Source organism: Somniosus microcephalus, chromosome 18 (genome assembly GCF_052327205.1).
Source record: "Somniosus microcephalus isolate GS21.2 chromosome 18, FLI_Smic_1.0, whole genome shotgun sequence".
Taxonomy (NCBI): Eukaryota; Metazoa; Chordata; class Chondrichthyes; order Squaliformes; family Somniosidae; genus Somniosus; species Somniosus microcephalus.
The window spans coordinates 48,565,518-48,590,195 of record NC_141004.1 but is presented as its reverse complement, the minus strand read 5'-3'; the positions used below and the strand labels follow the sequence as shown (position 1 = coordinate 48,590,195).

General features: G+C 43.0%; 1 protein-coding gene across 6 annotated transcripts in view; it reads right to left on the bottom strand.

The window, feature by feature from the left end:
• The window catches only part of LOC147105264 (neuron navigator 1-like), a 632,986-nt gene that overhangs the window by 531,458 nt on the left and 76,850 nt on the right, over window positions 1-24,678 (bottom strand). For all 6 annotated transcript variants that reach the window (XR_015081721.1, XM_086011440.1, XM_086011441.1 and 3 more), the window contains exon 4: window positions 12,098-12,204. Coding sequence is in view for 5 of the 6 variants with exons in the window: in XM_086011440.1 (XP_085867566.1) it covers window positions 12,098-12,204 (107 nt within the window). In the remaining variant the exon portion in view is untranslated. The remainder of the gene's footprint in view (window positions 1-12,097; window positions 12,205-24,678) is intronic.

Here is a 24,678-nt window from a genome sequence, read left to right as displayed (position 1 = left end):
ACTGATTTAAGCCATGCAAAGTTGAAGCCCATGGAATAAAAGGGACAGTGGCAGCATGGATACGAAATTGGCTAAGTGACAGGAAACAGTGGTGAACTGTTGTTTTTCGGACTGGAGGAAAGTATACAGTGGTGTTTCCCCAGAGGTCGGTTCCAGGACCACTGCTTTTCTTGATATATATTAATGACTTGGACAGGGTGTACAGGGCACAATTTCAAAATTTGCAGATGACACAAAACTTGGAAGTATAGTGAACAGTGAGGAGGAGAGTGATAGACTTCAGGAAGACATGGGGCTGGATTTTCATTCAGAAGTCGGGACTACAACTTTCGGGTTGTAGTCCCGCCTCCATCGAGATGCGGCCAATCCACGCGATTTTCACTTGATTGACCTTGTTGAGCCCGCCCAGCGGGCTCAGCAGGCCAATTAAGGGCCACCCGGCAACAGTTGACGTCACAGACTGAAATTTCATCTGTCAAGATGTGTTGACAGATGAAATATCAGTGTTTCACAGCTGTTTGAAACTGTCAAACACTGACAGTCTTACTTCTAACCTGAGTCCTTCTACGCAGACTCAGTTAGAAATCTCGCCTGCACTGAAAGCTGCAGACTGTCACTTTTGACAGATCGCAGCCATTCTGCTTTCTGTGCCGGCTGATTGATGGACTCACGAAGCCTAGAGGGAGGAAGGCTGTAAAGGTAAGTACAGGTAATTTAAACTTCTTTACACACTTTAGACATACCAAACACACTTACCTTTGCACTCATGCACACATCACTCACCTGAACACTGACATCTCGACCCCTCCAAGTCCTTCAACCCGACGGCCCGACTCCTCTAACCTGGCGTGGTTTGGAGCTGTCGGGAATCCCACACGACACCCTTCAAAATAGGGATTTGGCTAAAAATTGGCACAAATCCCTTCCCACCTCGGGTCGGCGGGTCCCAGTGCGGGGCAGGTATCCGCCTCCTTTGAAACTTACATGGAGGCGGGTTTTGGGCGAGATGGTGTCAGGACCCCCGAATTCGGGATTTTAGCCCCCCACACGCCTAAAAGCCCACCTCACGGCACACTGAAAATCGACCCCATAGACAGGCTGGTGAAATGGGCAGACACGTGGCAAATGAAATTTAACACAGAAAAGTGTGAAGTGATACATTTTGGTAGAAAGAGGGGAGAGGACATATAAACTAAATGGTACAATCCTAAAGGGGGTGCGCGAATAAAGAAACTGGGGGTATGTGTGCACAAATCATTGAAGGTGGCAGGGCAGGTTGAGAAAGCAGTTAAAAAGGCTTACGGGATCCTGGGCTTCATAAATAGAGTTATAGGGGTCGATTTTCAGGTTAGAGGAGGCGGGCCGTTGGGTTGAAGGACTTGGAGGGGTCGAGATGTCGGTGATCAGGTGAGTGATGGGTGCATGAGTGCAAAGGTAAGTGTGTTTGGTGTGTCTAAAGTGTGTAAAGAAGTTTAAATTACCTGTACTTACCTTTACAGCCTTCCTTCCTGTAGGCTTCGGGAGTCCATCATTCAGCCGGCACAGAAAGCAGAATGGCCACAAGCTGTCAAAAGTGACAGCCTGCAGCTTTCCGTGCCGGCGAGATTTCTAACTGAGTCTGCGTAGAAGAACTCAGGTTAAAAGCAAGAGTGTCAGTGTTTGACAGCTTCAAACAGCTGTGAAACACTGATATTTCATCTGTCAACACGTCTTGACAGATGAAATTTCTGTCTGTGACGTCACCTGTTGCCGGGTGGCCCTTAATTGGCCTGCTGAGCCCACTGGGCGGGCTCAACAAGGTCAATCAAGGGAAAATCGCGTGGATTGGCCGCATCTCGATGGAGGCGGGACTAAAACCCGAAAGTTGTAGTCCCACCTCCTTCCCGACTTCTGAATGAAAATCCAGCCCATAGAGTACAAAATTGTGGAAATTATGATGAATCTGTATAAAACACTGGTTCGGCCTCAAATGGAGTACTGTGTCAAAGTCTGGGCACCACACTTTAGGAAGGATGTGAAGGCCTTAGAGAAGGTGCAGAAAAGATTTACGAGAATGATTCCAGGGATGAGGGACTTCAGTTATGTGGATAGACTGAAGAAGCTGGGGTTGTTCTTCTTGGAGCAGAGAAAATTGAGAGGAGATTTGATAGAGGTGTTCAAAATCATCAGGGGTCTGGACAGAGTAGATAGAGAGAAACTGTTCCTATTGGCAGAAGGGTCGAGAACCAGAGGACACAGATTTAAGGTGATTGGCAAAGGAACCAAAGGCGACATGAGGAAAAACTTTTTTATGCAGCAAGTGGTTAAGATCTGGAATGCACTGCCTGAAAGGGTGGTGGAGGCAGACTCAATCTTATCTTTCAGAAGGGAGTTGGATAAGTATCTGAATAAAAACATTTTCAGCGCTACGGGGAAAGGGCAGGGGAGTGGGACTAGCTGAGAGTTGGCATGGGCTCGACAGACCGAATGGCCTTCTTCCATGCTGTAACCATTCTATGAATCTATGTAGCTGTTTGATATGTAATTCTGTCACCAGGTTGCTGAGATGTCTCCCTCTCTCTGTCTCCCAGCTCGAGTTGCTCGATACTTCTAACGCAGCCTCCTTTGCTGTTGAGGGTGGCAAATGATGGCATTCCACCTTCAGTTCTCTCCCTCTCTCTCTTATTGTGGGATCTCTTTTCCTGCAAGGAGGGAAAGAAGAGAAGATTGAGTGAGACTGATGGAATGAGTGTAACAAATGGATGGGTTAGATCTTTAGAGGGAGACTATGATGGCGTGTGGTGCCAATGCTAAATGGCCTCCTTGTTTGTTGTTAGTTGGTATGATTGCGTTATGATGACGGTGAGTGTAAGGGGTGGTTAGTTAGATGGGGATGTGATAATGTAGATAGAGAGAGAGGGATGAGTGGACATGCAAGGTATGTTGGTGTGAGTAATGATGTGCAGGAGTAGGGTTGGAAAGGCAGAGTGATGGGGATGTGATGAGAGGCACTGCAGGATGAAGTGGAGTGTGGCTTTGTACTCACCTTTCCTGATCTAATGAGATCATTGAAACGTTTCCAGCTGCACCCAGGTCCTCCTGACCACATTCCTGCTGTTGGCCGCCTCTGCAATTTGGAGCCAGGCTCTTTTTGTCTCCTGGGGAGGTCTCTTCCGCCCATCGGAAGGGAAGAGGACCTCCCTGCGTGCTCTCACTCCCACCACAAGCATATGGATTTTCCACCAATTACTGCCAACCAGGGGAAAATTGGCCCTGAATTTCCTTGGATTTTCTGCCGCTGCAACTTTGTTTGCAAGTGCGGTGGAAACTTAGTTTATGTGTGTAAACAGGGTTTCCTCCACACTTCTAATGAAGCTATGGCAGCGCTGCGGCAGAAAGTCTAAGGAAATTCAGTGCCATTGTGTCACATGAAATAATACCACATATCTTTTTAAACATAAACAAATCTTGCATCTCAGTATATTGAATAGTGAAAACATATTTTGGCCATTTGCAATGATAATTACATTAAGCGGTCTAAATTTAATCATCACATTTCAGAGATAAGTATTGCTTTCCATGGACCGGAAAGGTATGGACCATTATCATCTGAATACAAGGATACTTTGTGCATTCCATTCTCAGTCTATACTTATTCAATATACTGGCTGCCAGACATAGCAGAACATACAATGCAGTATACAAGTCAGATCTGTATAAATCCCAGCACTGTTTAATGTTGCCACTCCAGTAAAAGCTCTATAAACCATATAAGTGTCACTGCTCTATATCTAGTAGGATAAAAAACATGCATGAAGGTATGACTTATATGCTAGGCTTAACAGATATTCTAGCCTGCTGTGTGACAGCTACAGCCAATGCAATACCTCACAATCCAATGCACATCAAGATGACACAAATGTGGTTTGAACCTTCCATCTATGTTCCCTAGTGGGTACAGATGTTGCTCATATAGTCATTTAGAACAAAAACTTCCAGGTTCAATTCCTGGGTTGTGCTGAGCTAACTGGGGAAACAGTTGTGGTGAGAATAGGATCAGGCTCAGCTGTGATACCCTTCCTGACTGAATAGTCTTCTAATATTCATCCATCTAGGATCAGATCTGAAGAATAGCAACTTGGGTGAGGTACTGAAGTGCTGCTGGTTTCTGTGAAGCCAAGATTCAGTGCCTTCAGAGGAAAAGTGTAAATTGGGGTGGGAGAACATTAAGAAAGAATAAACTATTCTAAACTTATCAGTGCGAGTCTGCTCCATCTTCGCAAACTGGTAAACTTATGCCAATGAATAGAATTTTACATGTGGAAAATTAGATAATAATGATAAACATTGGGTGGCCCACTTTCCTTTGAATCTCACATAAGACACCACACTAGTACATGTACACACTGCAGCAGCATAAATATGGTGAAAACATCATGGGATACAGCAGCTGAACTTCGCTCCGATTCACCAGCATTACCCACAATAGAACCCAAGCAAGGTAGTAGTGTGGTGGTGGAGCAATACTGTATCAGCTCTGATATAACAGGTGGAGATAATACTTTATGTATTCAGCGTTTGTCTCGATACCATAACATATATTGAAAACACTCCGAGCCAAAATGTTCTCGGACCGTGATCTTGACAGTTATGCTAGGATTGCATCCTACCAGTGTCCGTTAACAGAGAGAGTGTGTAATGTCAGTGGGAGGACACCACAACTGTCTTCTTCTTCTTCTTCTTAGGCAGTCCCTCGGAACCGAGGATGACTTGCTTCCACATTAAAAATGAGTTCGCAGGTGGCTGATTAGTCCAATGCGGGACCTACAGTCTGTCACAGGTGGGGCAGATGGTGGTTGAAGGGGCGGGTGGGTGGGATGCTTGGGTTGACGTGCGCTCCTTGCGCTGCCTGCGCTTGGCTTCTGCTTGCTCCCGGTGAAGAGACTCGAGGTGTTCGGCGCCTTCCCGGATGCTTCTCCTCCACTTTGTGCGGTCTTGGGCCAGGGATTCCCAGGTGTCGATGGGGATGTTACACTTTTTCAGGGAGGCTTTGAGGGTGTCCTTGAAGCGTTTCCTCTGCCCACCTGGGGCTCTCTTGCCGTGCCGGAGCTCCGAGTAGAGCGCTTGTTTTGGGAGTCTCGTATCGGGCATGCGGACATTGTGACCCGTCCATCGGAGCTGATTGAGCTTGGTCAAAGCTTCGATGCTGGGGATGTTGGCCTGAGCAAGAACACGGACGTTGGTGCGCCTATCCTGCCAATGGATGGAGAAGGCAGGTACCTGTGCCACTATGGCTGCATCTGGGACACCAGTCAACTCTATGCTGCCAGAAACGTTGACACCAGGCTGCCAGCCAGGATTGCTCCTCCATCTGCGGGAGAATGATGTCTGCACTCCCTTTATCCCCCTTGCCAAGACATTATAAATTTTGAAAAAATGTACCTTGATCTTCGAAGGTGCAGGCCACATCCTTGGCTTGGACTTAGTCATGGCAGCACTCACTTTTGCCTTTCTGGATGTCAATGCACCTCATTTGACTCAACATATCAGCCTCCAAACAAACGCCAAGTCCCATTAGGGTTGGGATGCAGGAACTCCCAGCGTAGGAGCTCTAAGCCCCCAGCTCCACCCCCTCTTATGTCAGTGGCCTTATTCAGGGCGATGGAGGCTCCACCCCAACCAAGGCCAGGGCTTGAATATGGCGAGTCCTGACATAATTTCCAGTCTTTCCGCCAGACTCGCGCTGGTGTACGGCAAAAGTCCACCGGCACTGCTGGGTAAATTCAGCCCATCTATAACTACTTGCCAGTGCAAGTCTAACCCCTCAGGCAAGAGGACTTGCAGTGGTAAGCAGATTTAATGTGAGCTACACTCAGTACATCAATTGAGCTCATCACTTCCATGTGAAACGTGGGGCACTACTGTGCAGACGCATGCACAGTGGTGTTCTTTCAGAAGAAACCAGAGGACTCTGACTGCATGGGTTTTGTAAACTGGCTGCCACAAGTGAGGCTATGTTATTAAATGCAACTCATTTGCACTGGCCAGATAAATAGGATAGCAATATTAGGTGGGTAATATTATTGTACTAAGTATATACTAATATTGTGAGCCATTTACATATCGAGAAAATGAATTTTGTTGTGTGTGTATCTATTTGGTTCACTAATAATGATGATATGATATATTTTATACCTCCACGCTGATTTTAAAATATCTTTAAAACCACTGAAATTATCTTAATTCTGGTTAATACAAACACAATCATTTGATATCACTTTCAATAAAATTAAAATAAATTGGTTACCAATTTAATTGATGGAGAATTTTTATTGAATGTGTTGGTGAATTGGTCACTCTGCAGTAAAATTCACATCCCCAGGTTTGCTACGATTAAAAAGCTGCAGAAAAATTCACTCATTCCACTACATTTTATGGTAATTGTCTACACTTTGCCATGAGATTTGCTGTGAATGCTGAGCTTTACAATCTAATTGCAGGCTGAAGCCTGGATGTTCAATATCAGATGACCACTTCCTTCACGCAGAGAAGGGGCCTGTAACCACAGCAGAGGCCAGAGGCCAATCTATCTAACAAATTCTAGTTCCTATAGCAACAATTAGTTGCTGCCAGGCCATGACTGCCAGAATAGTTCACTAAAGCTTATTAATGGATGACAAAACAAATTACTGTCATTTAAATGTTACTCAGTGATCAACAATGCAGCTCCTAAACAGTAGCTTTTGAGACCATTTGGGTAACTTATATCTATAACAAGTTTCTATTAAAAGTTCTACTAAAATTGGTAGGCTGGTAACTAGTTTTGTGAGAGACATACAGACCGACAGCTACACATCAATTCCCATTCTTGTACTAGATTACTGAGCCTTTGTAAAGGCACTTTTACATAATTGTAAGAGGTCCTGAAGGAAGCAGTGCTCAGAGATCCATGACTTCCAAGCTCCTCTTCCCCTTATTTAAATAATTCTTCTTGCCATCACTCCAATCACGGTCTTCTGGGGGCTGGAGATAGGCAATTTCCATAACTTAAAATGAAAGGCATCTAGCTCTGCTCATTTACTTTTCAATGTTTGTATTATCTGTTCTAAGGATGTGGCCAATGATGGAATGGCTACAATTATTGTCCATCTCTAGTTGCCCTTAGAAAGTGGTGGTTGAACTTCATAGCAATTATTTGTACAACTGAATGGCTTGCTTGAAGAGTCAATCATGTGGTGCGAACTAGAAGCACATGACCAGATGGCAGGTGCCACGTCAAGAACTAGGTGGGCATAGTCTCAGGATAAGGGGTCAGCCATTTAAGACCGAGATGAGGAGGAATTTCTTCACTCAGAGGGTTGTGAATCCTTGGAATTCTCTACCCCAGAGGGCTGTGGATGCTGAATTGTTGAGTATATTCAAGGCTGAGATCGATAGATTTTTGGACTCCAGGGGAATCAAGGGATATGGGGGTTGGGCAGGAAATTGGAGTTGAGGTTGAAGATCAGCCATGATCTTATTGAATGGTGGAGCAGGCTTGAGGTGCCGTATGGCCCACTCCTGCTCCTAATTCTTATGTTCTTATGTTCCCTTTCTTCAAGAGCATCAGTGAACCAGTTGGATTTTTAATTACGATGTGGCAACTATCATGGTAACTTTTCTGGTGCTAGCCCTCAAATTGCCAAACATTAAATTAAATATGGAGTAAAAGTGTTCTGTTACAGTCCGTGAGTCTTGCTATCATTTAACAAGACACTGGGCAGTAAAGGGTGCACTGCGCTTCCTGGAATGACTAGTGACGCTGAACCAGAGAGAATATCTAGCACATAAACTCTAAAACTGTGATGGTGATCTTCCCAATATTTGAGTTGCACTGTTTATCAGTTGGGCTCAAGATGGCAATATTTCCGTCATTGGGAGAGGGATAAGAGGAAGTTTTTTTTATTTGGTTTTAAAAATGGCCATAATTCTTTTCCTAGCCAATAAAATGAAGCCTTTCTGTCATGTAATAAACAGCTATATTAACAGTAGCAATAGAGAAGTATGCAGTCTAATTTGCCTCAACCTCCTGGAGATACAAGTCTCCGGCATATGGTTAATTTGAACGATCATTTTAATAATTTTTTGCAGAATATACTCATATATTTTTGCACATCTGGTATGTTAAGGCAATCATTTCCATTTGTCAGGAGCATGTGTTGAATAAATGCCAAGACTGGAGGGTCTTTCAAACTTTTTTTTTTGCTGTCCTAATGAATGAACACACAACATACTCAATCTGATTCAATCTGCACTCTAATAATGCTGAAAATTATTTTTATACAGAAGGCATAATAAGTACAGAAATATGTGCTGTTGGAACATTTCATTGTTTATCCTTTTGACACTGTGTATTAAAGTATTGCTCCAAGCTGTACATTGGCTACAATTGAGAAAGAAAGTCAGTGACCGCCCCCCCCACACAAAATATATTTTATGCTGCATATCTCCTTAAAAAAAACAGAATGAATTACATCCAGTTTATGCCCACACGGGGTTGGAAATGGGCGCAGAACCATTTTGCACTCATTCAGGCAGTCGCCAGTGTAGTGTATGTACCTTTAAGGGGGAGAACTACTTTTTACAGCTCCTGTATCCTGTAGTACCGGCAGTGACCACACCTGTATATAAACCCTGAGTAGTGCTCTGCACAGTCAGTTGCAGTTTGAACCCTCATTCAGTAAACACCTGTTGATCGTTCCCTGCAGTCTTTGTCTGATTATTGAAGAACACAACATTAAGATACCCGGAATTAACAGCCAGGCCGCCTAAAAAAAGACCCGACCAATTTAGCATTGGCCCAAACACCAATGCAGACCAGGGTTGGACCTCTGCCCTGCTAAACTGGTTATCGTTGTGCCCGTTTAATACCTGGAAAATGAGCGCAACAATGTTGAATTTAGACCCCATTTAGATTAGATTGCCTAGTGTTTAACAAAACAAGGATCAGACTTCCAAGTTTGACCTTTTCATATTCATTGTGCACCACCAACAAACTCAGCAGGAGTTCTTATCTGTTATTTCAAATGTAGATCACAATTTTAGTTAATCCTATTTAGAAATTGGTAATTTATATGTTTCCCAACCAAGAAAAATGCTCTTTTAAGTTTTCTAAACCATGTGCTACCTCACAATGTGTAAATCAATTTAGTGTCACTGATTCTCCTTCATTTAGCGTGCTCTGGATAGTAATGTATGTTGACATCATAACTGCATGTAGGCTGCAGTTTTTCTTTCTCAACTTCCCATGAAATTCTGACTTAGAGAAATTTTACATGCCAAATATTTAAATGGCATCTCTTCCACTCAAAAATGGATGAGGAGTCCTAATGGATTAAAATGCAGCATTTTTGTGCAGTTTTAAGAAATTCATATCCATTATTTTAATTATGGTATATAGTTTTATCTCTAAAGATGCATGTCAGCTTTAGAAGCCACATTTCTATGGAAAATCATAAAGCAAAACTACACACAATACACAGTCATGGTATCATGATGTGCTATTATCTACAGAGATTAGATAAAGGACACACAACAGCAGTACCCAGCAAAATCTAATAAGTTGCAGTCTATCCACAGCACAGCTGCAGATGGATGAGAACACCAGCATTTGGCTGTGGTCATGAGTAAGTGACTAAAATTTGGCAAATTTTAATTTGAGTTAAGTTAGAAGCAGCACGTTGCTACAACATGCCTACATCTCCAGTACACTGCACCTTGAAGTGGCAGGACACAGCTACATGCAAGGGGTTACTTTTGATTTTTCCATCTGGACATAAAGCATCAGCTAGGTGGAGCACAGAGGAAAAAGCAGGACGGTAGGATCACACACCCGTAATAATGCCCACACGATTTTTCTTCCATCACTTTAAATGGATGGAAAATTGAGCAGGTTCCATTACTGGTATACAATCCTCCCAGCTCAACTGTCCTCTGCCCAGGCAATGCTTTACAATCAGACAACGAAGCCAAATATTAGAACGATTTAGGAGGACAGTCACTCCAAACCAATCTCATGCACTTTCAAACAGCCAGTTGCATGGTAGTACAGTATTAGAAAACATGTGGGAAAAGATCTATGTTCAGAGGTGCAGAACTGTGGCATATTACTAGACCCCAAGCTCATCCTTCTCCCCCGCATTCAATCTGTTGCCAAGACCACTTTCTTTTATAACATTGCACACCTCTGCCCTAAGCTCTCCCTCTCTATTGCGGAGACCCTAATCCACACTTTTATCACCTCACGGCTGTACTTTTCCAACACTCTCCTGCTGGCCATCCCTCCTTCTACTATTGAAACTACCAACCATCCAGAATGCCACGCTGTGTCTTCTTCTGAATTAATGCCTGCATCACGCTCCACTTGCTTCCCCTATCCCAGAGAAATCAATTTTAAGATTCTGATCATCAACTTCAGATCTCTCCATGGCCTTGCCCCTCCCTACCTTGTCTTCCCCTCCAACCAAATGCCCCTGCATGCACCCTCTGGTCCTCCATCACTGGCTTACTTCTTGGTCCCCATCTCCTCCATTCAACAACAACAACTTGTATTTATATAGTGTCTTTAATGTAGTAAAACATCCCAAGGTGCTTCACAGAAGTCTTATAAAACAAAATTTGACACCGAGCCATATAAGGAGAAATTAGGACAGAAGCTTGGTCAAAGAGGTAGGTTTTAAGGGGCGTCTCAAAGGAGGAGAGAGAGGTAGAGGGGTTTAGGGAAGGAATTCCAGAGCTTAGGGACTTGGCGGCTGAAGGCACGACCACCAATGGTTGAGCGATTAAAATCAGGGATGCTCAAGAGGTCAAGAGCGCAGATATCTCGGGTGGAGGGGTTGGGCTGGAGGAGATTAAAGAGATAGGGAGGGGTGAGGCCATAGAGGGATTTGAAAACAAGGATGAGAATTTTTAAAATCGAGGCATTGCTTAAACAGGAGCCAATGTAGGTCAGCGAGCACAGGCGTGATGGATGAACAGGACTTGGTGTGAGTTAGGACACAGGCAGCAGAGTTTTGGATGACCTCAAGTTTACATAGGGTAGAATGTGGGAGGCCAGCCAGGAGTGTGTTGGAATAGTCAAGTCAAATTCCTCCATCAGTGGTGGTTTCTTCAGCCACCTTGTCCCTCCATTGGAACTCTCTCCCTCGGAATCTCCACTTTGTCCGTTCCCTCACTCCCTTCAAAAACCTCCATAACATTCATCTCTTTTGATTGTGCTTGAGCTTCTTCTCAACATTCTTCCGTCAAGCAAATAGTCCCCGCCAAGGTAAGTAAGGATTTAGGGGAGTGTGGGTCAGCAAGTTTCTCAGGGGGGAGCGGGAGGAGGGGAGGTAGGAGGGGGAGAGCCTGGGGCACGGTAGGCCGAAGGTATCCTTATGGGGCCAGGAGGAAAACTCCTGCTCCTCCTGGCTCACAAAGAACCTTTAAAAAATGTGTAAAAAGTTACTTACCTGAGCCTCCTGTGGCCATTATCTGTCAACTTCTCAAAATTAGCGCAATTTTGAGCGCTATTTGCACGCAGATTACCGATTGCGTTCGAAGCAGAAACTCTGCTGGCTAATGTATATTTCCCCAAATCTTAATTGACACAAGCCCAAACCAATTCAAAGCAACTGCTTTGAGCATGCTTTTACTACTTCAAACTAGAATTTTGAGTGGGTTACCCTCAATTATACCGAGGTATCTTAAAATCAACTTTGGATAGTCAAATGCTATACCAGAATACATCAAATGCTTATTAATCAAGAACAAGATATTTCCTAATATGCCTGTGGTAATAATGTCACAGTTGTTCTATTATACGAGCACTATTGTGCTGCTGAAGCTTGGAATATCAAATAGATAAGAATGAAAAAAAAAGTTGCATGGAGAAAAAATGGTTACACTTCTCTTTGCCAGGAAGAATCTCAGTAAAGATCTGTAACCAAGACCTTCTCAGAAATACTTATCTACAGAATGCAGTTCAATAAGATGCTGCTATACTGATACAGAATTAAAAAACCACACTGGTCAGTTTTGGACTAAACATTTTTTTTAAATGATCTACGGAAAGCAAAAATCACATCAAAATTCACTATACCTATATCCTCAGGACACTTTTTGGATTTCCAGTTGCTGTCCCCTGCATTAGGATGGCCAGCAGGGTCCTTTGAGTCTATGCTGTTACTGTCTCTCTTTGTTTCTCCTCTGAAAAGATGAAAACAGAATGATTCAATGATCTGATACAAAAATCATGATTAAAAACTAACTCAATCTATACACCATTTGAAAAACATTTTACAAATCTTACAGCAAAACCTTTTCGAAGATCATTGTGCTGTATCACTTTCTCAAAATATCACTGAATCACAATTTTTATTTCTCTAGAATTCTTTGCAAGGCACTTATTATTGTAATAGTGAGCACCTATAATAAATAGACCACCATTTTGGGAAAACAAAATCCAATGCAACATTTGTTTATTTACTGGAAAGGATGCAGCCATTTATAAAAGGGGAAAATTTACAAATGTGTTCTGGCTTGGAGCTTTACTCATCAGGAGCAAATTTCAGGAATTCAGGGGCATTTTATGGACAGAAAATTGGGTAGAGTGTACTGACAGTAGAGCAAACCCTGAGCCAGCTGTGCAAATTCATAACATTACTGCTATAGTTTTTCAAATATCATTGGCCAAGAATAAAATTGTGATCTTTTTAATGCAAATGAAACTTCTAAGGTCATAAAGAAGGATGCAAAAGAACATCTCCTAAAATAAAGCTACTAGTTAAGGGAAAAAAAACTAGAATTAGAACTTGTTAAATAATGCAATTACAGTGAAGAGATCTTTTGGGAAATAAATGGTTAAAATGGCTCACTGAACTGCTCATTATTGTTTTTTTGTATTATTTTTTACCCTCTCTTTACAGGAAGCACTCATTCATGCTGGGTACAGTTCCACTGGAACGCCTAAATGGCTTTGTCTCAAAATGCTTAAGTCTAAACATGGAAGCTCTGCTCCAACAACACTCAAGAAGCTCGACACCATCCAGAACAAAGCAGCCTGCTTGATTGGCACCCCATCCACCATCTTAAACATGCACTCCCTCCACCACCGGCGCACCATGGCTGCAGTGTGTCTTCTTCTTAGGCAGTCCCTCGGAACCGAGGATGACTTGCTTCCACATTAAAAATGAGTTCTCAGGTGACTGATGAGTCCAATGCGGGACCTACAGTCTCTGTCACAGGCGGGGCAGACGGTGGTTGAAGGGGCAGGTGGGTGGGGTGCTTGGGTTGACGTGCACTCCTTGCGCTGCCTGCGCTTGGCTTCCGCTTGCTCTCGGCGAAGAGTCTTGAGGTGTTCGGCGCCTTCCCGTCTGCTTCTCCTCCACTTTGTGCGGTCTTGGGCCAGGGATTCCCAGGTGTCGGTGGGGATGTTATACTTTTTCAAGGAGGCTTTGAGTGTGTACCATCTACAAGATACACTGCAGCAAATTGCCAAGGCTTCTTCGACAGCACCTCCCAAACCCGCAACCTCTACTGTCTAGAAGGACAAGCGCAGCAGGCGGATGGGACATCTCTTAAGATAAAGCTACTAGTTAGGAAAAAAACTAGAATTAGAACTTCTGTGAAATAATGTAATTACAGTGAGGAGATCTTTTGGGATCTCCAAGTTCTAAGTCACACACCATCCTGAAATATATCGTCATATCTTCATCATCGCTGGTCAAAATCCTGGAACTCCCTACCTAACAAAACTGTGGGAGCACCTTCACCGCACGGACTGCAGCGGTTCACGAGGGCAGCTCACCACCACCTTCTCAAGGGCAATTAGGGATAGGCAATAAATGCTGGCCCTTGCCAACAATGCCCACATTTCATGAATGAATAAAAAAAATGATTTGATGATAGGTGTTGATTTAATTTAAATGGGTTACCATCAGCACTAAAATAACACAGATTGGAAAATCGAAGCTCAAGTATCAGCAAGCTATTTGACCGTGAGAATCAATGTCCCCAGTTGTGCATTTTCCAGCATGAGTCACTGAGTGGGCACATGCACTTATTTTCGCTGTTGCTTTGTCCAAGGTTATTGAGGTAAATTTTAGTGCACTTACCACTGATATCAGTGGACTCAGCACATACTGGGCATCAAACCTGAGACAAATAAAATTTTGGCTGGGGCTGTAAAACACACATTAAAACTACACAGACTAAGAAACCTGTGGTAAACCATGATGATGTAAAGGTTGCAGAATTTTAATGTAAACTGATATGGCTTTTTACCCAATTTGCCTACTTCAAGTGAATACAGCAACTGACGAGACCTATGTTGAAAACAATGGCTCGTTCAGATTTGCAGCTGTTCCATAGAATTTAATAGAATTTATTTTTAATGAACAAATATAGCTCTTTTAAGATGAATAAAACAGGTAACATTTTAGAGTAGTAACTTTTATTTAGTATGAATATGCTTTTTAAAAATTATATAAATACAACCAGCAAATGAAGTTGGGTCCAACACAGCATTTTCTGTTTTGCTGTAGCCAGGCTGATCTTTCAGCCAGTTGGTACCAGCCAGAAATGTACTTATGGTATTGCTCGTCTTTCCCCACCATCAGGCAAGATCAACATCCAGACTAGCAAAGTCACAAAACAGAGTTGTAGGCAAAGGAACCAGTACAAGTATGCATGTCCTAATATTTTAAATCATGACATTTTAAACCTGTTTCAGACTATATACTAGTTTCTTTTCCAGCAAAACTATTTACTTTATTTCACACCAATGATTTGGATATAGGGCTGGAGGGAGTGTTGTCCAACTTTGCAGCCAATACTAAAATAGGAAGTATAGTAAATAATTCTGAGAACCAAAGTAAGCTGCAAGAGGATAGACATAGAACAGTGGAATGCGCATATAAGTGGCAGATGGAATTAAATGTCACCAAGTGTGAGGTGGTAAATTTTGGAAAAAGTAACAATTATACTCTGAATGGGAGAATCAATAAGGTACGTGTCTTTGCAGCACTGCTTGTGGGCCAGGAGGTGTAGGAGTAAAAAGCTAACCTTTCCTCCCTGTGATCAGCCGAAACCCTCAACCCGATCTCCGACTCCCCCCATCGCCATCTCCACCCTACCCTCACCCCACTGCCATCTCCAGCCCCCCTCCAGCGCAATCCCCAAAGCACTCCCCCCGTTCCCTCACTGCCTCCTGTGAATATCGGGGCCGGTATATCTATGTAAAACTTAGTAAGACCACAGCTGGATAATTGTGTGCAATTCTGGGCTCCATCCTATAGGAATGGTGTTGAGGCAATAGAGAAAGTGCAGCGCAAATTCACCAGGAGGCTTCCTGGTATGAGGACATACAAATACATTTAGGAAAGAGGAGATTACGGGGCGATTTGATACAGGTGTTTAAAATTATGGGGCAGAGTAGATAGAAACAGACTGTTTCCAGTGGCTGAGGGGTAGAATGAGGGGACATAGATACCAGATTAAATGTAAAAGATTTAGGGCAGAGAGCAGAAGAAATTTTAATAATAGGTTAGATAGGTAGCTGAAGGAAACTGGAATAAAGGAATAAAGGAACATGGGCTTAGAACTACTCCTCACTCACATTGAGGATAAACATCCAAATGGATTGATTGGGCCGAATGGCCCATTTCTCTGTTGCAATTTCTATGTAATTTACTTTATTTTTTGTAATTATATTCTATATACAAGCATTTGCAATCATCATGTATTCCAATCCAACCCACTAATTTGATATGGACTACTTATTTTGTCATGTGAGGGAGACATTCCTGTTAATAGATTCCATTTAGCTATACTAATGTATTTAATGCACTGCTTAAAATTAGAGTCAGGCAATTTAGGAGTGAAATCAGGAAGCAATTTTTCACTAGATATAGTGGAGATCTAGAACTCTCTGCCCCAAAAGGCTGTGGTTGTACATGCTGGGTCAATTGAAATGTTCAAGACTGTGATTGCTAGATACTATTTAGGTAAGGGTATCCAGGGATATGGATTAAAGGCAGGGGCCCTGGCTGCCGACTTGCCCGGTAACTGCAATGGGCACACCACCCAGTGGTAAGCTGGCAATTTGCTTGTGTTGCTAATTTTTGTCCCACTACCGACCCGTTCACATTGAAAACCTTGGTTGTGGGGTTTTCATAAAAACTGTAGCTCAAATTACCTACTGCAATTCAAAATATTAGTAGCAAAATAAGATTAAGACCCAGAGTTTTTCTTTTTACATACTGCCAAATCGATTCACACTGAAATCTTGACACTTCCCACTGGAAACAACTCTTGGCAACCATGCCCAACATGGAACAGAAAGTTGTCCAAGCCTCTTCTTTTTATTACTACATGCCTACCCAGTTAAGAAGTCATATTGAAGCACTAAAAAACATTGTTTTCTCATTTATTATGCCATAAAATATGCAGGTCATAATAACTCCTTTCAAAGAATGCCCAGAAAATGGAATTTGGGGTGGTTTTACTCACACTAAAGGTCTTTCAATTTACCTTTTTTAACCTGAAAAAAATTTAGAAAACTAATGAGACTTTTTAGCCTTGGCAGGGGTTCTAGATTCAAGCTATTTGGGAGAGTTCCAAGATACATGCAACCAGCATGTGCGGGCCTTGCATTAATATTTAAGTGAGCGCAATCGGCTCCGTGCTGAATTTCAGTTTGGTTATGTGTCTGCCAACTGGGTGCGTCAATACTGGCGCAGATGAGGCCTCCTTAGTGGACCCCCTAAAGCTACTCTGTTACTATTTAGCCTGCATTTTTTTTTCCCCTGGACTCCTTTAGAAATTTGTGCATCCATCAACATACATATATTGTTGGGGCCCTGATGTTGCTCTTTTGCATGATTACCACATTTATTGTTGTGGACTTGTACTTAAAGTGCCAAAATGCTGCAGCAATCAAAGTAGCTTCTGGCTGTGTCAACTCCCTATTGCTGCATGATCTAAATGAATCCAAAAACACTGCTGCTATTTGTGCAAAAGTGAGGAGCACACTCGCCTTTGCCTTCCTCCCGATACGAGCACACTTCTTCCTCATTAACAGCAAAGAGAGCCAGAGGCCAGCGCAAGCCAAATTTTACCATTCTCAGTACATTGGGGCTATTATATTATACACTCCAGTATTTCTTTGGGACTAAATTTCAAACTTAATATCAAACCATCTTCCTCAGTGACACATATGTGAGTTTGAAACCAGGAGAAACTGGGGTTTTTTTTTTACACAGCGAGTGGTTATGATCTGGAATGCACTGTCTGAAAGGGTGGTGGAAGAAGATTCAATAATAACTTTCAAAAGGGAATTGGATCAATACTTGAAGGGTAAAAATTTGCAGGGCTATGGGGAAGAGGCAGGGTAATGGGACTAATTGGATAGCTATTGCGAAGAGCCAATACAGGCATGATGGGCCGAATGGTCCCCTTCTGTGCTGTATCATTCTATGATTCTATACACTACAGCAGGATACTTTAACCTTTACTTGTGAAGGAATAGCCATGATTCAGAGAAGTACACGATACCATGAACAGATTTCTAATATAAATAAATGACATACTGGGTTTAAAAGACACACGTCTCAGCAGAGAAGGCTGTGAACAGAAATACAGGCTTCTGAGATAAGATCAGTTGATAACAAAGCTGTAAACAAGCTTTGAAATGGGAATTAGTTAAATATACTAAAACAATGAAAGATTGAAGCAAACCATTGGTGGTTCCGAAAGGTCTATGGTTTGCAACGAACACAATGAGAGACACAGTTTAAAGCGTGAAGAGCTGACACGATAAAACAGAAATACAAACATTAAAAGAGGCATGTGCCTTTGAAACATGACATCAAGAAAAGAAATATCTGCTGGTCAAATAGTTTTATGTTATATTTGGAAAACAGGAACCATAAGATTAAATATGCAACCAATTGAGATAGCTAGAAAACAAGTAAACACACAGTTAAAGTGGTTTTGGTTTACATATAGTAAAAACCATACCAACAAGAAGGCTTTGAAGATATAACTTCAATAGAGACACCAAGCAATTGCATTGTGTTTGTATTGAACATGGAGAATAAGGAAAGACACAGGGGTCGATTTTCATTGACCCATGGAGTCGGGATTGGAGGCGTGCGGGGGGTTAAAGTCCCGAATTCGGGGGTCCCAACACCATCCCGCCCCCAACCCGCCTCCATGCAAGTTTCAAAGGAGGCGGGTACCCGCCCCGCACTGGGACCCACCTACCCGAGGCGGGAAGGGATTAGTGACAATTAACTGCCTGTTAACAGGTAGTTAACAGGCAGTTTTTAGCCTAATCCCTATTTTAAAGCTTTAAGTGTGGGATTCCCGACGGCTCCAAACCACGCCAAGTTAGAGGAGTCGGGCCGTCGGTGTTCAGGTGAGTGATGGGTGCACGAGTGCAAAGGTAAGTGTGTTTGGTGTGTCTAAAGTGTGTAAAGGAGTTTAAATTACCTGTACTTACCTTTTCAGCCGTCCTTCCTCTAGGTTTCGGGAGTCCATCATCTAACCAGCACAGAAAACAGAATGGCTGCGATCTGTCAAAAGTGACAGCCTGCAGCTTTCTGTGCCGCTGAGATTTCTAACTGAGTCTGTGGAGAAGGACTCAGGTTAGAAGTAAGACTGTCAGTGTTTGACAGCTTCAAATAGCTGTGAAATGCTGATATTTCATCTGTCAAAACATCTTGACAGATGAAATTTCACTCTGTGACGTCACCTGTTGCTGGGTGGCCCTTAATTGGCCTGTTGAGCCCGCCCAGCGGGCTCAACAAGGTCAATCAAGTTAAAATCGCGTGGATTGGCCGTATCTCGATGGAGGCGGGACTACAACCCCGAAAGTTGTAGTCACGCCTCCTTCCCGACTTCTGAATGAAAATCACTCCCTTAATGTCTGCAAAAAAGCAGTTAAGCCAAAATTAAGAATTGAACGAAGAATCTTCAGTAATAATGGCATCAAACAGAAACCATAGCTGTCATTGTTTTTATGATGGTTTTTGGAACACCTAAAAGTAGAGAAATAATTACGCATGCAATAGTTGGATTGATAGTAACATAGAAAGCATTCAAACAGAGGTATCAATAAAGACAATTAGCTGACATCAGCAGAGAACATCAAAGAAGAAACCAAAGCCAAAAGGGTATAAAAATAAGACCTTTTTTAACAGAACGTCCGAACACGCTGAACGGGCAAAGCGTTTCTCAACTCTTCAGAGGCATCTTTGTAAGTCTTTAACTATGAGTCTCGGAAAGTCAAAAGTGATTGGTTTTTGGTGCATGTGCTGGTTTTTGGTGCATGTGCTGGATTTAGAAATAAGTAAGAAATAAGAAATGTAACGAAGTAAAGATTTGAGAATAAGGATCTCTGAGAAATAAGAAATGTAAGCTAATTGTATTTTGAATTGTTAATGTTGCGACTGATTCAACAGATGTTAACTGAATGTCAGCTCTTAATTAAAACTATATTTTTACATAGTCTCAAAGAGTGAATCTGTATAGACTCGCGAACCCACAAATTCTGTACACTCTTTTGTAAGGAGCTGCAGAATTCTAGGGGGTATTCTGGGCCCTTAAAATATCCGGAGGGTTACAGTCTAGTTCAACTTATTAAAAGCACTATCCGGAGGACGGTAACATCTTTAGTCGTTCCTTTCCTTTAGGGAGAGATAGCCTGAACCTTTAGACCCATTTAAGCGTCTTATGGAATTCGGCTATCTCTAACTTAAGTTGAGAGTGAACGTCTGGGCAATACGCCTGATCTGGGGTAGCCCAAAAGTGCTAGGACTGTAATTAACCCTTCATACTTACTCTCCCTCCTCTCTTAAAGCAGTTCTATTTTAGAATGAAGATGTAATCTCACTTGTACCATAGAGAAGACAGAACTACATCTCATTTAAGTTGCATTCAAACAAGGAACAAGGGACTGCGAGCAGTTCTTCCAGGCACATTAAAGGTAATGCACACTGCTCATGGCCTGGCAAGTTATGGGTATATATTCTTAGCCTTGGCCTTGTCAGGATGCAGGCCACCTGCAAGATCTTCCCCCAGGCTTTGCTACATCCTGTTATGATTCGTATCCTGCTAACAGTTTGTACAAACAAAAATAGAATGTACCTTCTTGTCTCCAAAAGTTTTGCAGGAGGCAGAGACTGCATTTCCTACTAACAGACATTGTAAAAGTAGCTAGATGTTCCAACTTTTTTTTACCCCTGAGCAGCTGCTTATAAAGGAAGGATACTAAGAAGAATAAAGGAAACATCCAATTCACAATATTTCTAGACCCTAAGGAAGCACCAGATGGGCATTTGAGTTAGTGGCTAAGGAAGGCTATAAGATCCATTAAAAATACTCAAAACTGCTGTGTCCAAATAAATTAACAACTATAGTAACATTTCCTGATTTTGGTGGTGTCATTGACTGCGGACAGTGAGCAGATGCTAGGGCTTCTACAGTGGCGGAAAAATCAGAAGAAGATTTACCCCAGGGCATCATCATGCTGAACGTGGCAGCCTGTTTCAGAGTGACATCAGCTAAGGCCTAAGGTTATTGCTTCTACCCAATCTCAGGAATAGAATTATGCATATTGCTTGGAAAAGGATACATAGAAAACAAGAATAAGCAACAATGGGAAACTATAGTAAATGCTCTTAATTTTTTAATATGAGAGAATAATGAGTCTTCTAATGAGATGATGTGCTTTGTATCAACCAATGTAATGTATTAAAACTCCGTTCCCTAGCCACTGACTCCTTCCCTCTCCCAAACATCTGTCTGAGGCTGAACCACAACCTTGGTGTCATATTTGACGCTGAAATGAGCTTCCGACCACACATCCGCAGCATAACAAAGACCGTCTACTTCGACCTCCGTAACATCGCCCGTCTCCATCCTTGCCTCAGCTCATCCGCTGCTGAAACCCTCATCCATGCCTTTGTTACCTCTAGACTTGACTATTTCGACGCACTCCTAGCTGGCCTCCCACATTCTACCCTACGTAAACTTGAGGTTGTGGTGTATGTGCCTTTAAGAGCAATTATGGTGTATGTGCCTTTACGAGCCCCAGGTGTGCGTAATGCTGGTAATTGCCACTTGAGTTATATAAGCCTGTGTATTGTGTATACCCTTTAGACCACCCCCCCCCCCCAGACTTGCTTAGTAAATACCTATGAACCAACTCCTGTCTTCAGTGTCTTTATCTACACACGGACACTACAGTGGCGACGAAGTGGAAACGGACTTACCTGCAATTCGGCAGCACCTCAAGGACATCGATTCCTCCAGCGTCCAGAAGACTCAAGGAAGTAAGAGAAACTGTGGTTTCACCAGCTGGCCAAGCTGGTGACAGGTACTGCGCTAATCCTTCCTGGGCGTCAGGCTGGAGCTCCAGCGGCGGGCTCTACAGCTGAGACAGGCAGCGAAATCGGAGGCAAGCAATAACGGACTGGGAGGGTGCACTCGAGAGACGGCCGGCGCGGCAAGCAGGTCAGCGTTTAGACCTCCGTCGGGAACGAGTCTCCAACAGTGAATAAACGGAAACCACAGTAAAACAGCGTTGTTATCGGTAGCAGCGGCGGGAAAGCGCCATATCGTTGCTACAGAGAGAAAAAAAAAAGCGCGGAAGCACCATATCTTTTCTGAAATGCCTAAATCTGGTAATATTGAGGTTTTTGATGGCGAAATAGAAGATTGGACCACATACGTGGAAAGAGTAGAGGTTTATTGCACTGCAAATGGAATAACAGATGAAAAAAAAGCTTCAGTACTTCTGAACTTAATGGGCGTGAAGACATACGGGCTGTTACGAAATTTAATCACTCCAGCCAAACCAAAGGACAAGACTTTTAAAGAAATTGTTGATACCCTGCAGGAGCATTTAAACCCAACACCGCTGCTGATAGCGGAACGATTCAAGTTCTTCAAGAGAAATCAACACAAGAATGAAAGTAACGCTGATTACCTAACCGAATTAAGAAAGCTATCAAAGTACTGCCAATTTGAAGCAGGACTATCGGATTATCTTCGAGACAAATTTGTTTGCGGTCTCTTAAGTGAAGGAACACAAAAAAGACTGCTTTCTGAAAAAGATTTAACATTGGACAAAGCTTTCAGTATGGCTGTATCATACGAAACAGCAGCAAAAGGAGCTGCAGAGATACAACAAGAGACACAGGACTTCGGCACCCATAAAATGACACAGGAGTTCGGAAGATGTTATCGCTGCGGCAGATCCACCCATAACCAGAGGGACTGCTGTTTCAAGGGCAAAGCATGCAGGCAATGTGGTAAGATTGGACACATTGCACGGGTATGCCAATCTGGACAAAATAAATCCACTGACAGAAAACAAAAAATCAATAAAGAAAAGTACAGGAAGGTACAAATGATGGCGGACAGTAGCTCCGAAGACCAGAATAGCGATAGCGACTCCGGAAACAAGAGACTAAGCTGTCTCAAATTACATAATGTACTTGCCAAAGAGGATTACCAAACCATTTGGGTTACCCTCACAATAGCAGGGTCCCCAGTTAAAATGGAGCTAGATACAGGATCAGCTCTAACCGTAATAAATCGACGAGATTACGAGAGGCTATTTTCGCATATACCTCTAAAAGACACATCCATTATCTTAAAAACATATACGGGGCAGAAAGTCTACCCCAAAGGAAAAATAAGGGTGCCTGTGGTATACAACGGCAAAGAAATACAAAAGTTGTATTTATACATTCTACAAGATGGTGGTCCACCGTTGTTGGGACGTGAATGGATAAGGAAGATACGTTTAGACTGGCACTCCATTCAGGCACTGACGGTGACCAGTAAGGAAAAAAACAATGATGACATCATACCTGAACGATTAAAAGACATCTTGGCCAACGCCAAAGAAGTGTTTCAAGAGAAACTAGGAACCTTGAAAGGCATCACCGCCTCAATAAAAGTGGAAGATACAGCAATTCCAAAATGTTTTAAGGCAAGACCGGTGCCATACGCAATACGTCCGGCAGTCGAGGCAGAGCTGAAGAATTTGGAAAAGGCAGGCGTATTATCCAAAATAGATTGGAGCGAATGGGCAACACCCATCGTTCCAGTCATGAAAAGAACATTGAAAAATAACTCTGAGGAACAGAAAAAAATTCGCATCTGTGGGGACTTTAAGGTGACTGTAAACCCGGTCCTTCACACGGTACAGTATCCTCTTCCGAGGATAGAAGATATTTTCGCCTCACTATCCGGAGGGAAACGTTTCACAAAAATTGACTTGGCACAGGCATATCTACAGATGGAGGTTGAGGAGACCTCTAAAAAGTATCTCACAATAAACACACACAAAGGCCTGTACCAGTACAATCGGCTGGTTTTTGGAATAGCATCAGCTCCAGCTATCTGGCAAAGAGCTATGGAGCAAGTCCTGCAAGGGATTCCGGGGACTCAATGCTACCTAGACGACATCCTTATAACAGGAGAAAACGACAACGAGCACCTTGCCAATTTGGAGCAGGTGCTCACTAGGCTGAAAGAACGGGGCCTACGAGCACATCGCCCCAAGTGTGAATTTTTCCAAAATCAGATATCATATTGTGGCCACATAATTAATAAGGAAGGGTTGCATAAGTCACCTGAAAAAATTGATGCAGTTATAAAAGCCCCAGCACCTGAAAATGTTTCACAATTAAGGTCATTCCTGGGATTAATAAATTACTATCATAAATTTTTACCGAACTTATCAACTATTCTACACCCTCTTAATGATCTTCTACAGACAGGAGTGATTTGGAAATGGAACGAAGACTGTAAACGTGCCTTCCATAAATGTAAAGACTTAATCACATCCGAGAAAATTTTGGCTCATTACAACCCATCACTACCAATCAGACTGGCGTGCGATGCATCCCCTTACGGCATAGGAGCGGTATTGTCCCATAGATTCCCTGATGGCTCGGAACGGCCGATAGCTTTTGCGTCACGCTCATTGAACTCAGCTGAGCGTAACTATGCCCAGATAGACAGGGAAGCACTCAGCCTGGTATGGGGAAGTGAAGAAATTCAACCATTACCTACACGGACAAAAATTTACCTTGCTGACTGACCATCAACTACCTCCTCTCCATATTCAACCCTAAAAAAGGTGTCCCCATTATGACGGCACAAAGACTACAGAGGTGGTCCCTTTTTCTAGGGGCACACCAATACAACATTGAATACAAAGGGTCAAAACAGCATGGGAATGCTGACGGTTTATCACGCCTACCGTTGCCAACGATAGAAGAGGCACCTACAGTAGACCCAGTAGAGATATTCCACTCTACCATAGTGGAATGTCTACCGGTGACAAATTCTGCCATTGAAAGGGAGACAAGAAATGACCCTACTCTCTCACGGGTCTACGATCTAACAGTGAAGGGATGGCCAGCGCATGGCGAACCACTGTTGCCAGCATTCTCGCAAAGAAGAGAACAGCTGTCAGTGTGCCGAGGAACCTTGATGTGTGGATCCAGAGTGGTGATTCCACCCAAACTCCAGGATAAAGTGCTAAAGGAGCTTCACGAGGGGCATCTGGGTGGAGTGAAAATGAAGAACCTAGCTAGGGCGTTTGTATGGTGGCCAGATATCGATGGAGACATCGAAGACATGACCAAGAGCTGCCTAGGA